General features: G+C 41.6%; 1 protein-coding gene across 2 annotated transcripts in view; it reads right to left on the bottom strand.

The window, feature by feature from the left end:
* Positions 1-15309, bottom strand: part of ABTB2 (ankyrin repeat and BTB domain containing 2) — a 155065-nt gene that overhangs the window by 75939 nt on the left and 63817 nt on the right. The window contains exon 1 of one of the 2 annotated variants that reach the window (XM_077929254.1): positions 2565-2808. The exons of the other annotated variant lie outside the window; for it this stretch is intronic. Coding sequence (XP_077785380.1) covers positions 2565-2604 — 40 coding nt within the window. The 5' untranslated portion in view covers positions 2605-2808. Of the gene's footprint in view, positions 1-2564; positions 2809-15309 lie in introns of those variants that run through there. 2 annotated transcript variants of the gene reach the window in all.

Below are 15309 nucleotides of genomic sequence, written 5' to 3'. Positions count from 1 at the left end.
ATTTGACACCCAGATTTGAGGTTCTCCACAATGTAATTAGGGACGCGGGGGGCACTGTGGGTTAAACCACAGAGCCTAGGACTTGCCGAACAGAAGGTCGGTGGTTCGAATCCCCGCGACGGGGTGAGCTCCCGTTGCTCAGTCCCTGCTCCTGCCAACCTAGCAGTTCGAAAGCACGTCAAAGTGCAAGTAGATAAATAGGTACTGCTCCGGTAGGAAGGTAAACGGCGTTTCTGTGCGCTGCTCTGGTTCGCCAGAAGCCGCTTAGTCATGCTGGCCACATGACCCAGAAGCTGTACACCGGCTCCCTCGGCCAATAAAACGAGATGACCGCCGCAACCCCAGAGTCAGTCACGACTGGACCTAATGGTCAGGGGTCCCTTTACCTTTACCTTACAAAGTAATTGGTTAGAGCTACAACAGATATATAGTGGTTTGGAACAGTTACCAAGGAACAGAGGTGCCCACACCCTGTTTGCTTACTGCTCTTCCATCATCATCTTCACATTCACCCCATTTCCCACGGAAGCTATGTAGTGTACCTCTTGTATTTTACCAGCGTTTTAAGGTACACCTAAGCCTTAAAATCCTCTTAATCTATGTAGCTAAACAATGATAGTAACAATAGCCATTCTTCCTTCGTTTCATCAAAAACATAAAACACTCTTTCCTTATGCAAGGTACCCTATTGCAGCATCCAGGGACTGAGCCTATGGCAAAGTTTCCATCTCCCTTATGCTACCTGACCTTTGCCACAAGTTGCTGCTCGCTGCAACTTTTGTTCCTGATGGCAAACTTCAAAAGGTGCCGAGTGTGGTCTCCATTTAGATAAGCAAGCAGTCCTAATGTCTGGATTCTTATCTTCTACGAAGAAAAGAAAAGTCTTTTAGAAAAAGACTATATGGGTGGCTTGGTATATTTTTGTTTCTGGCCTCTTGCTTCCATAGGAATGGTGACTGTGGAGCTCACACTTTCATTGTGAAACACTATCTCTTATTTAGACTCTACTGATTCTATGGAGCTAGTGCGTTTTCACCATTAATACCCTAGGTTTGCTAATAAAGGAAGTACGTTTTTTGTACCTGTGCTCTTTACCTTACAAGTAACCTCTGAGTTCTTATTAAATGCTAGAGACTAATTCAGATAAGCATTTTTATTTTTGTTTTTACGTTTTAGGATTGCTGTTTTTAAAAGTTCCTGTACTGATTTTCTATGTTTTAGCAGTCTTCTATGGTTCAGTTGAAACATGCAGTGGAGCAACGTGGTAGAATTATGAGACTGCACAGTAGACTATACCACATCAGGTTGACTGCTTTGACATGCTAAAAATGAATGTTGTAAAAGTTCTAGCTCGGCCCTTTCCCTTATGTGCTGGATTTCTATTTGCAATGAGTTATTAACGTAGGGAAGCAACCCCCCAAAATATGATAACTTATTTGAAATCTACTATTGCAATTCTGTTCTTTTGCATTCCTTGACCAGGAACAACTCAAGAGGAAAAGCCTTTTTTTTTTTTTTTTTTTTTTGAATTTTCAAAGTCTGGCAAGGCAGCTGTTACTCAGCAGCATCTTGATAGGGCTAGAAATCAAAGCAGCTATTTTCATCCTTCAAGAACATTTTCATGGTGTTATTAATAGCACCTGAAGGGAGAAAATCTTCATTTCTTGAAAGGTGGTGGCAGGTTCATTTAAGGGGATAAGTATAAAAGGAGTTACAAGTATATATTTATATTGTTGGGTATGACAAAAATTAATCTTCCGTCCAATATTCCTTTTAAAAAAACAACTTTTAAAGGTGCCCAACACACACACACACACACACAAAACCCCTGGACCCATTTGTCTGTAATTTGGTAGGCTGTATTCACTGGAAGGGCCACTATGCCTGCAAATTTCACCCACTTTTGTCAAAAGGAGGGAAAGTTATAGGTGTTGTTTTTGTTATTTCCAATTGTTGTTGTTGTTGTTGTTGTTACCCCGCCTATCTGGCTGGGGTGGCTTCCAACAAATATTAAAATACAGCAGTCCTCTTTTTTACACAAAAGAGAAATTCAGTAGGCCCCTAAGGCAAATCAGCCAGCCTGCATAGTGCTTTGGACTGAGGTTTTCTAAAACACCAGACTGGAGTCCAAACCGAATCTTGCACCCCGTGCACACTTCAGTGAAAACATCTCTGGCTATGTGTGTGAGCTTCTATCTTGCCCACTGTCTAGAATTGGGGCCCTTATCTCCCAGAGGGGAAGAAAGAAGGTAAATGTACAACTTGACAGAAATATGCCTACTTTTGCACTGTGAACAGAAGAGCTTTAGAATGAAGTAAATCCCAGCTGTGGCAGCCTAATAAAAAACAGACAGAAAAGCCTAACATGTTGATTTGGTCACTCGTGACCAGTTTGCTCTGCAGCATTTATTTTTCTCTTATAGTATCCCCCAATGAGTGTCACAGAATAAATCTTACTTAGAGCCTATAAAAAGGGTCTCTGTGTGTGAGAAGGAAGCAGGTTTGAAGGAATATCAAAGCCTATGATTTGCAGAAAAGAGAAACAAAACCCAGTTTTGTCATACCTTCTATTAGCAGACGCAGCAGGTCTCCCCATAATAGCATATCCGTATGGGGGAGAGCCTCCTTAAGAAAACAATGTGTGATGAATGCTCCAAAGCAAACCAGGTTTTCTTGACCTTTTGGTTGCTAGAATCAGCTTGAGGATAGGCAGGGGGAGAAATCAGCAATAAGAAGCAATCTAACAGGCTTGTATCATGCAAGAGAATATGGCTGAGAGGGGAAGCAGGGGGCGAGAAGAGACCTGGGGGATTGTAGTAGCCTCAGATTTCAAAAGGCTCTGCTTAATGCATTTTGTCTTACAAATTCAAATATGCAGAGGCTCCACCCTGTAATTTAACCATCATGGCTTACCCTCCACCACCTCTTTGGCCTTGTTTCATCTGAAGTGGCCCAATGGCCGACTCTTAGAACTTATTCTGTCATTTGTTTATTTTTGCTCCAGGGCACCTTGCAAGCTCATATTACTTTAAATAAGTTAGCTGGTTCAATGAAAGACACATGCACTTTGTCTATGCTCCTAACTCTGTGGGACCAATATAGCTACAAAGCCACCTTGGTTATTTTATACAGCAGAGTCAACTTTCCTTAACTAGAAGACTGAAATCCAAAATTGACTGCTTCGTTCAAAATATGTTTGTGAAATTCAACCACAGCCAGACTACCTTCAAGTCCTTGTTGTTTGCCTCAGAGCTGCAATGCTGCAGTTATGAAATTCTTTCTTTTATTCCCCCTGTGAAGTTGAAAGCACTCTCTCAGGATTTCAACTTGGAAACTCTATCTTCCCTGGGTTATCTGTCTCACTGTGCCTCCGTTTCTACAGCTCCTTTTCCTGTCCATTTCCTTCATATTGCAGTGATTTCCAGCTCCCCACCCCACCAAAAAACCAAACCCCTCAATGGTTCTATAGTTTCAATAACTGGTTTAGACTACATGAAGTTTTAGTATCCTCCCCTCCCTCACTACCACTGTGATTCTGGTTGTAAAATGGACTGTCAAGAAATCAAACCAGGTAGACAAACATGTCCTGGCATTTGCCTTTTTTGTGATGGGAAAAGGGGCCTGAAGAGATGGCCAAATACAGTTGATGTGTTCTACATAAGCTAAACAGCTGAATATCCTTCAGGGAGGATATGTGGATGTGTATCTTTCTTCCCCCTCTCCCCTGGCTGGAAGGTATCTCCCTCTGTGTGAAAGAGAACAATATTTTGGCAGTGCTGGAACTGAGTCAGCAAAAGACAGTGACTTCCTCTCTGTGTTGGAACCAGTGCTCTAACACTGGGGTCTCTCCTAAATACCTAATCAGGGAGCAGGATCTGCTGTGGACATTAATGTGGAATGTGTGCAGAGGAGAGTAACCAAGATGACTCTGGAAACCAAGTATTATAAGCAATAGTTGACCAAGTTGGAGCTGTTTAGCCTGGAGAAAAAGAGACTGAGAGGAGATATCTTCTGATATCTTAAGGACTGTCACATGGAAGATGGAGCAAGCTTGTTTTCTCATGCTCTGGGGGCTAGGACCTGAACCAATGGCTTCAAGTTATAAGAAAGAAGATTCCAACTAAACATCAGGAAGAACTTTCTAATGGTAAGAGCTGTACAACAAGAGAACGGACTCCCTCAGAACATTATGGATTCTCCTTCCTTGGAGGTTTTTACATACTATCTATGTTTGCTCAGAGGTATGTCCCCACTGTATTCAATAGAGCTTACTCTCCAGTAAGTGTACACAGAATTGCACTAATCACTGATGTCAGGTTACTCTCCTGCTGGTGTTCATGACACTCTGACAACTACGTTCCATGTAACATTTCGATGTGTAATAAAATAGAGGTGTACATTTAGAGCAGGAGTGTAATTTTCTATCCACGAAATATTTCCGTTCAAATGCTGGGTAATTAAATTATCCCTGCAACAGAACTGTCACCTTGGGGCAAAGTCTGGATCTACCACAACCAAGGAGTAACAAATGCTCATTCATTTACAGCAAAAGCAAAGGACACCCAACAGAAGAAATTAATAATAATAATAATAATAATAATAATAATACCTAAGGCACAGCGGAAAGACTGCCACTTGTGTTTATTAGTTCACCTGGAACTTTTGGAAGGCACTAGAGGCCAAAATCTAACCTTGGCTGATTTCTTTTGCATGTTTCCCTGGGGAAACAGAGTATCTGACATGTTTGAAAAGATAATGCTTTGCACCCTTTAGGAACAGGGAATTATCTCTCACTGGGGAACAGATGCTTCAAAGCTTTGACCTATGCTGTGATCATCTCAAAGCAAATAACCAACTGAATGATTACTCTGTGCAGCTTTTACTTAGGAAACTCATAAGGCTGGAGAAGGAGGAGGAAGAGAAAGAAAGGAAGAGGATCAAATATAACCTGCAGATGAAAAGCACCTATTATGTGACAGGATTTCTTTGGGGCAAGTAAATGACCTGAGTGAAAACTCAAATACCTGTGGTGTATTACCTAGTGAATGATACATGGCTCCACATTGAAACGGATGAAATTCAATAGGAGTCTCTTCTGACATTGCTAGTCAGCTTGATCTGAGCTTTCACAGCTAGTGCATAGAGGAAGAACCCCAGATCAAGTGACACGTTTTTTCATTTCCCTTGGGAAGTAGACTGGTTACCTGACACATGCATCTCTTTAGAAAGAGATCCAGTTTCAGTCCAATTTTTCACCCTGAAGCATGTGGCCTTACTATAGCTTCCTGTTACAAGTAAATGAAGAGTATTTAGGTTGCAACTATACTGACCTTCCTAGGAGTAAGCCCCATGGTACTCAGTGGTACTTACTTTTGATGAGCTATGTATTGATCACACCATTTTTTGTTCATTAAAAGCATGCCTGAAGGACTGAAGGCCATGTTCCATCTAGAGTCCTGGGGGCTGCACACCAGGAGGGGTCAGAGGGAAAAATTAGGCAGAGCAATGGACGCAACTCTTACCTTTGTACAACAGGCTGTATTTCAGCCAGTCTAAAGTCAGAGGTATCTACACACACCCACACCCCTCTCTTTCACCCAGGTAAACAAGAGGCATTAACATAGCCCAAGGTCACATCCCAGTCAGACAAAAGCTCTCAAAGGCATGGAAAGATTTACAGGCCAGGGGTTTGCCATCCCGATTTAAAATATGTATACCCACAGAACCCCCAGGGTATAATATAAAAATACTGGTTGACATATATAACATTCAGCACAAAGGACAAACTTGTACATATTGATACAGGAGAAATGCACTAGAAGAAAAAAAGTCAACATCAGAATTTGCTTTCAGAAAGTTTCTGTCAAATTCAAAGATGTCTTAGAAGGTAGAAATGGAATAATTTTTTATCTAACCTTTCAACTCTCCCATTGCCTTTTGATCTCAATTCTCCCCTAAGCTTTTAATGACAAGTAATGACTCCCTAATTGTTCTTGTGTTTGAAAATTATTAATGCAAAATCCAATTTAGCTAGATTAGTCTTTCACACACCTGTCTTCAAAGGCTCACAAACTGCATGATTCTCCAAGCTCAGTGCAGCTAATTGGTTTCTGAGACTCATGTCTATGTAACATATAGTTTAGACCTTTACACATAGAGGACACTTCCAAGAGTTATTTCATGTTTTCAAAAATCCAGTCCTTAAAAAATATCTTATGAGACTTTAGTACTCTCTTGATGGGCTGACTTGTGACAGGAGTACGCAATTTGCATGAATGCTGAATCCCAGGTAGATGTCGTTAGGATTGCAGTCCTGGGGTAGTAGTCAACAAAGGTTTACTTAGAGTAGACCTACTGAAATTAATAGACATGGTCATGTTCGTTAATTGCAATGGTCTACTCAGAATAAAATTTAGCTGAATACTACCCCTGGTCTTTAAAGTGCCAGAATGTGGTTTATTATGTCAGAATAGGCAGATACTAGTAAAATCCAGTAAGGTAGTATCCTCTGAATCATTTTTAAATGATTTTTTTAAATGAGCAGAAATATTGCAGTATCTTCAATCCTATTTAGAAGCTGCAAGCAAGATTTAACCAATTTCTTAAGGAGTGTGCTAAATTACAACAGCTAGGATTATTTGAGGAGAGCCATGGCATTTTAAACTTCTCTAAAGCCAATGTAATTTGTAGCACAGATATGCTCTGTCTGATTCCCCTTTTCTACCAAGACTGACTTTTCTGGCCAAGACTCAGTTGGTTGTGGCAGTGAAAAGGAATAAAATTTGCTCCCTCTGCTCTTTTAAAGGTATTTTACATATTTTAATTCCATTGATGCATGCTCCCGGACTTCAGAATGAGAAGAGTGCAAAATGTAAATGAATAATCTGTGTGATATATGGGCAAATCATTCCTCATGACTGAATTGCACATCAGCTTGACAAAAAATAAACAGGTATGGAAGCTGCAAATGTCTTGTTTAAGATCACCCAGCAGTTCAATGCAAATATTGCAATTTACTTTCATGGAGTCTGGCAGATTGACTAGTGATGGCTCTTTCATATCAGACACACCAATTTACAATGCCCATTCCTATATGAAAAATACATAACAATGTATGGCAGAGTCCCCAAAAGGGAAAAGAAGACTGTTAAAGAGATTAAATTGATCCAGATTGATAATATACTCCAGATTTGTTTTGAACAGAGTGCATTCTTAAAAAACTGTGGCTTTTGTGTTCAGAACTGGGAATGTTTTGTCATGTTCTGGGTTTCATTATCTTTGTGGGAAAGCCTCAAGTGTCATTTGTCAAATCCAGCCTTAGCTGGAGAGACAGGAGTCTTAAGCAAACAGGACCGAGTGGAAGTTGGTGTTGGTGAGTCAGTATATGGGTGAAAGCTTTTCTTTGATATTCATTTGGTCAGCTCTGGAGGGGAAGAGGTTTTCGCAAGAGTAACAAAAATAGCAGAGGCTGGGCAATCCTATCCTCTGGAACATGTCCTGTGTTCCAGTGGATTTATAGTATGCCCTGAAAGGCAGGTTTAAAATCTTTTTAAGAATGAATGAATGAATGAATGAATGAATGGTGAGGTGTGGATTTGGGAAGTGGGCCACATTGGTCAAGGAGGTGTGAATCAGGTGAGTCTACTTTGGAACACTCTCAAGTCTCTCTGAATTCCTCTCCCATCCCTACTGAAAGGTCCAACAGAGCCAGCATGGATGCACCTTCTTAGTATAGATTATCCACCAGGACAGGCAAGGGTTCCTCAATCTGAAGCCAGATTATATTTTATTTATTGATTATAGTTATAATAAACCTTTCTGCACAAGCTTCCTAATTTATTTATTAGCAACACAGCAAACAGTCCATGATGGATTCCAGAAAACCAGAGACTTTCAAAATACTTTCAGAACACCCACACACCATTCATTCCTTTTGGTTACTTAACAATAATGCAGAAAATGTTACAGAGAACCCTGAACTAAATTCACAAAAGGTGGGCACTGAGAAACGGAAGAATTTTGCTTTTTGTTTTACCTTGAACCCAGCGTGCATGTACTGAATACTGAATGTTTTCCACACTCAAAAACAAATGAAATACTTTTACCTTTGGACATCACATGGATGCTTTTGAATGTGCAATTAAATTGGATCTCTTATGTCACATTTGAAGTGAAGTCTCTCCATGTGCAGTTGATTATTCCCACAAGATACTAGTGCACACACACACACTCTCTTCTTTACTAAGTGGACTCCTCCGCTCAAGTAATCAAAATCCCAGCAGGACCACTCTTGTCCTCTATTTCAACTGGACGAGTGACTGGCTAGGGCTTGGAGTAGAAAGCAACTGATGAGATACTTTCACTCCTGTTGAAGGCAGTGAGGGGAAGAAGTCAACACGCTTTCCATCCTCAGGTCTTCATTCTCTGTATATTAAAAGTGGCAGTGACATCACAGCCAGAAATGGTTCACTGGGTGGGGCCAAGCCGTTACACTAACTTTCTGGCAGGTGAGTCACTGCTGCAACTTGTTTGCCAAGATGGGAGGTCGGTGCAATGCAGACGCACCAGTGGAGCCAATCCAGCACCCCTGGCAGGGCATTATGCTGACCTCCCTGCTGCTTCGCCTCTCCCCTTCCCCGCAAGCAACAATGACGGAGCTGCCAGGAAGCTAGTGTAGCTGCTCCACCCCACCCAGAAAGCCACTTCTGATATGGTTAGGTCTGCTTCTGGGCAGGGATCCTCTCCAAACTGCCCCTCTGACCCACACCCTTGGCAAGCTGGCTGCATCTTCCTTATACTTTTGTCCTTTCCAATTCCACCATCCCACCGGAGTCCACGCATTTACTCATCTCAGTAACTAATGGCTAGCGTACTAAACGCAGAAATGCTACTGTGCTCCTTGGATCGTTCCATGCTGCTCTTCTTCTTCCCCACCCCCAAACATGTGTTAGCAGTTAGGAGATATTTGCTAAAGCACAGCACTTGGCAGTGGGGCAGAAAATGTTATGTTCCAACCATACAGCACAAAGTATGAATTTTATTTCAATCCTGCCCTGCGGAAATACACTCACTTGCAACTCTGTGCAGAGCTACATAAAAATCAATCCAATTATTATGGCACTTTGACTCTAAATGCAAGATAAAAAGCATAAGTCAATCAATACCTTGGTGCAAGAGCTCTCATACTTCCGCACCATGCCATATGTCCTGAATACTTTTGAACTTCACTTGCCAGTGTGTAAAGAATGTGGATTCTGGAAACATCATAGCAGTTAATTCCATTCCAATCGCCACTCAAATGCTCACTGATTTCATCTTTCACTAAAACTTGCTTTTTGAGACATACTCTTTTCACCTGGAATAGTCATGACAGTCTGTGTGCTGGGCAAGTTGGGAAAAACAAGTAGCAGGAAGTGTGGAAGGCAAAACAGGCGTGCCCACCCATCTCTTGAGACCTCAGGAAGCATTCTAGGAACAGGAATCGTATAAAGATTTGAACCGAGATAGTGAAAGGGAGGGATGGGAAAAAAGGAAAACAAAATGAAATGTGACAATAGGCCTGAGCACAGCCTAAAATGCAAACATACATACATCTGCCTTGCAATGGGGAGGGGAATAAACTAAAAATGAAAACCAAGCCCAAACAACATCCCATTCACAGTTCCCAGCACTATGTGTTGCCATCCCTCCCTCGAAGCCTGAGAGAAAAAGGACTTCAAACATCAACACATCTGGAACGCTGCCAATATGGGGCCTTGTTTCCAGACACTCCTGAGCCTAATATAAAACACTCCCTCACCAGTACTGTACAACGCTGTTCCCAACAGCTCCATGATGAAATGCAAGAGGCTTCTGCTTAACTACTGAATTAAAATGTGAACAACAAGACCTGGCCTGTCTAACCCAGTACTACATTCTGAGCGGCAGTGGCTTCCCAGGGTCTTTCTCAGGAGATGGAACCTTAGATCTTCTGTACGCAAGGCATGTACCCCATTTACTCCCTGGGAAACATCAGGCAAATAGAAAGCTGTCTTTATACTGAGAGTACAGTCTTTGCACAGAGGAAGCTCCCAGGTCTATCCTTTGCACCTCCAGCTGAATCCTCAGGCAGTAAGTGACAAAAATAAAACAAATAAAAAATCTGCTAGAAAGCTTATGCTAGTCAAAACAGACCAGGGGCAGCCAATGTGGTGCCGCCAGATGACATTGACCTACAACTCCCATCCTCCCTTATGATAGGCAAGGCAAACTGGGGCTGATGGGAGGCAGAGTCCAACAACACCTGGAAGGCACAGCATCGGTTCCTCATGGAATTGATAACGGCACTTGGCTGGACCAACAGTATGATTCAGTAAAAAGCAGCTTCATCTTTGCCTATTGCTTCAGTTGAAATAATCATTTATACCCTATTACTATGACAGCAGGTTTACAATGCATGCTTGTTGATGTGCCAAACCTCTGGAATACCCAAGGGCTCCCAGTTGTGGGAGCTGTTTCCTGTGCTTCCATAAATTATTTTAGTCACTCCCATTTATCTTTAGATACCATCAACTAATTGCCTTTCTAGATGCAGGGGATTAAAAAGGATGAATTAGCTGGCATTTGTCTCCATCATTAGTAAAGGAACATTCACAAATATGTGAACTGTCAGAAAAACTAAAGATAACTTTATTATTGGCAAACAGAATTGCTACTGCGGAAGAAACACACTCCAGAGCTTGGTGAGGATGTGGAAGAAATAAGTACACAAAATTGGGGGTGGCAGGTTGGGGAGGTGTAGATATGACTTGCTAAACAAAACAGGCTGCAGCATGTGCAGTTCAGCCTTTGGTTCCTTTCCAGAGCAGGGGATTTTCTGTTGGGGCAAGTGATGACCACACTATCGTGATCACCCAAGATCTAGCAGCAGGCTGATTTGTGATGGCAGCATTTTGTTATGAAATGCATGAAGCAATAATTAATGCATATGCTAACCCTAGGAGCTGCTGGTGAGTGGCAGGTAATGAATTCAATCACCATCATAACAAAAACGATTTTATTACTTAGAAAATATAAAATACTGCAGATTGTCCTTGCGCTTGAAAGCTTCAAAAGGCCAGCCTGAAGCTCAGTGACTAAGCACATGAATAGCAAGCAGAAGCTTGCAGGTTCAATCCCAAATATCACCACTGAGGACTAGGAAAGACTTCTGACTGAAACCCTGGAAAGCCACTGGCAGTCAGTGCTGACAACATTGTGCCAGGTGGACCATTAACCTGACTCAGCACACAGCAGCTTTCTATTTCTTATTTGCAGGGGTTTTTATTATTATTTTGTTTTGCTAGAAGAGAATCTCATGAGCAACACAGATGACCAAATTTTGTTGTTGTTTAGTCGTTTAGTCGTGTCCGACTCTTCGTGACCCCATGGACCAGAGCACGCCAGGCACTCCTGTCTTCCACTGCCTCCCGCAGTTTGGTCAAACTCATGCTGGTAACCTCGAAAACACTATCCAACCATCTCGTCCTCTGTCGCCCCCTTCTCCTTGTGCCCTCCATCTTTCCCAGCATCAGTGTCTTCTCCAGGAAGTCTTCTCTTCTTATGAGGTGGCCAAAGTACTGGAGCCTCAGCTTCATGACCTGTCCTTCCACTGAGCACTCAGGGCTGATTTCCTTAAGAATGGAGAGATTTGGTCTTCTTGCAGTCCATGGGACTCTCAAGAGTCTCCTCCAGCACCATAATTCAAAAGCATCAATTCTTCGGCCATCAGCCTTCTTTATGGATGACCAAATTATCCCAGTGTGAAGTCTCTCTTGTATCTGGCTTTGCTTCCTGTTCTATCCTGTCCTGCCAAGTGGAAGGGCAACCTTGCCACATACCTGGGGATGGACAAATCTGTCCAATTTGGTTTCACTCAGCCCCCCCCTTTTTTGGGCAATCTTGAGGTTCAGTTCTCCACATTTTCCCATCGCTTTGCAATTAAAAATCTTCATGAAGAAAAGTGTGACTTTCTCCTAATATACACATTTGTGTGCAGTTACCCCTCATGTAGACATTTCTGCAACCAACTTTCTCTAGTCTATCTTTGCTATTTTCAGTAATAAAGGAATTCTTATGCACACTTTCCTCTAACATACACATTTTTGAACACCTTTTATTTTGCATAGTAAAATCTGGAGAAGCGTGAATTTGGAAAGACAGATTTGGGAAGTGCAAATCACATTAAAATGGAAACAAAACTGATTTCCCCTGTTGCATATCCCTCTGTAAATCAGATGCAGGTGAATACCCTTGCATAATCCAGTGGTTTGGTCCATCTGTCTCTTTTCCCAATCTTCCTAATATTAAAAGCCAAACAGAAGGGTTTTTACACTTGCACCTGTAGCTGTTAAACTGAGTTGGCTCAATTAGTAGTCTCTGGGCATAAAGACGACAATTCTTGGCACGCTGTGGAAGAACTGCTGGGCAGTGTACAAGATATAGATTAATTTGTCTTTGAGCTAATTTAAAACCAGCCCTGGTAAATCATGACAAAAATCTGACATGCCTTAAGTGACCTGTGAAAAATTAATTCAGGCTCTCAGTTGCATTTCTAGCAAATTGAAAGGATGTGGTTGCGAGGAGTCTATTCCATCTAGAATTTACTCTTGCAGAACAGAAAGCATTTCTAGGAATAAATGTGCTACTGTCAGATCTGCACCCAGCCGTTGGAAAGGAAGCGGGGAGGCAACATCTCACTGTCTGGTTCACTCTCTGTGAACAGTAACTGAAAAATAAATAAATAAAAATCTTTTTTAAAAAATTAGAAGAGTGAAAGTGCATATGTGATAAATATTCTAGATAGCCAAGGGCTACAATCCTATGCATGCTTATTTGAAAGCAATTTCAGTACAAATCAATGGGCTTACTTCCAAACAAATGTATTAAGAACAGGCTGGATTTCTCACATAAGGACTCAACCCTGGTAACGATCTTCCCTTGTAAACAGCATTTTTTTAAAGCAACAGCCCACTTTTATACACAAAGCAATAAAAATTTGTGCTGCCTTAAGAACAAACAAACCAAAAACCCAAGAAGTCATGATTGTGTTTATAGTTGACCAGGATGGCATCTGAAGGTATTTCACTTATCTTGCAACCTAAGCTTTCCCAGGGGAATATTTCATTTTATGAAGTCGAATACAATACTTCTATTCATACTTTGCTTTTTCCATTAGCTGACATGCTGCCAGTAGAGGGGTGTGTGTGTTCTCCCTCCTTTCCTCTCAGCCTTCCCTCCCACATTCTGTAACTTATAACAGTGACTTTGTATTCCACCTTACCTTTTCAAGTAAATAAATAAACAAATCTTTAGCACTGTTATCCTTCTGATATACATTTCGTGTGTGCCTGACCTGTAAACATCTGACTTCTGTTTCGATTAACACTATCCTGTAACTTTTTTTGCTGGTGGGGGGGACGGACATATGCAGCTATTGTTGTGCATAACCAGAAGAAGCGTTTGGGAAGCTGCAGTATCTCCCCACTGGGAATGTCCCAGGGCCATGTTTATTTCTATAACCAATAACAGAGGGGGGCAGAATGGCTGAGATTCAGCTGGCCTTTCTATTCAAACAGTGCTGTCAATGCTCATCTCCAGATTGGCCAGGCAACAATCTCGGAAGCTTTCGAGGGCCCTTCCATTTCCCCCTGTCTGCCCAGGTCCCTCCATTTTTAGTAATAAAGTGTGTTGCAGAACTAGCAGCAAAAATGTATGACACAGCTAATGAATGAATCGAACAGCCGTGAAGCACATACACTGAAGAAGCAAGCAGGGTGTGTGGGATATTGCATGTGCTTCTATAGCTGCTTATGCTGCATTTTTACAGAGACAACTGACAAACTCAGCAAGTGTTTGGTGATGGTTCACAGGGTTTTGTGACATGAAAAGCTAATAGAATGTTCTGTTCATCTCAGGTATTTCCAAGGCAGTCCACAATTTAATATATTAATTTGGGAGGCACCCAGCCAAAGATCCCCTACTCTAAAGACTCTGTGGCTTTTTAAGAAATCGAGCCAGGATCCATAAAACCAATTAAACAGCAGCAGCAGAATTACCATCATTACTAGACTCAGTGGTGAGAACCTAGACAAGAACTTTTATTTTTCTGCTGTTCCAAGTATCTGCTTGAACCTGGCTAATACAATGTAAAAAAGAAAGAAGGGGGTGTGTGGTCTTGGTGATGAAGCCTTTGGAAATAAAACACATTCCCTCCCCTAGCATTTATAGGATGCACAAGAGAAACAAAAAAACCCCCAGAATCTTGGATCCAGAGTTGAGGCTAAAATGCTCGAACAAGCTCAAAAAGCAATGTTATAATAACACCCTCCCTTACATATTTTCAATAAATAAAATAAAATAGGAAGAATATGCAGTGTAGACTTGAAAGGATTGCAAAGAAAACTAGACTTCTACGATAGTTTTGAGAGGACAGTGGCTCCATATGGAACTATTACTTTAAAACATTAGAAGAGCTTGCTGGATCAGGCCAGTGGTACATCTAGTCCAGCTTTTTGTTGTTCTCACATTGGCAAACCCACAAGCAGAATTCGAGCACAACAGCACTCTTTTCTCCTGCGGTTTCAAGCAACTGCTATTCAGAAGCATTACTGCCTCGAACTGTGGAGGCAGGGCTTAGTCATCTGGGCTAACAGCTTTCAATAGCATTCTCCTCCATGAATTTGTCCAATTCTCTTCTAAAGCCACCCAGCCATCATTGCCTGTTGCAAGAACGAGTTCCATAGTTTAACTGCACTGCATGAAGAAGTACATTCTTTTATCTGCCCTGAATCCTCCAACAATAAATGAGTTCTAATATTATGAAAATGGTTGCAATGGAAACTACAGTGTAACATCCGCCTATACAGTGGTACCTCGGGTTACATATGCTTCAGGTTACAGACTCCGCTAACCCAGAAATAGTACCTCAGGTTAAGAACTTTGCTTCAGGATAAGAACAGGAATTGTGCTCCGGCCGCACTGCAGCAGGAAGAGGCCCCATTAGCTAAAGTGGTGCTTCAGGTTAAGAACAGTTTCAGGTTAAGAACGGACCTCCAGAACGAATTAAGTACTTAACCCAATGCACCACTGTATAGAGATGCTCCTAGTAAAATACTACACCTAGAATATAAAAATAATGGCTAATTGCACCAAGCCTTATTTAGAAGTTCTACAAACACTGCAGCAGAACTGTGGGATAAGCCACTAACACCTGAACAGCACCTTATTTCTAATTTCTGTTGTGAACTTTATTCTAAAAGGAGAAATGTGTGGCAAAAGCCTAAAAGTTTT

The sequence above is a fragment of the Podarcis muralis genome, chromosome 1, assembly GCF_964188315.1.
Source record: "Podarcis muralis chromosome 1, rPodMur119.hap1.1, whole genome shotgun sequence".
Classification (NCBI taxonomy): Eukaryota; Metazoa; Chordata; class Lepidosauria; order Squamata; family Lacertidae; genus Podarcis; species Podarcis muralis.
This window is presented reverse-complemented; position numbering and strand designations above follow the sequence as displayed.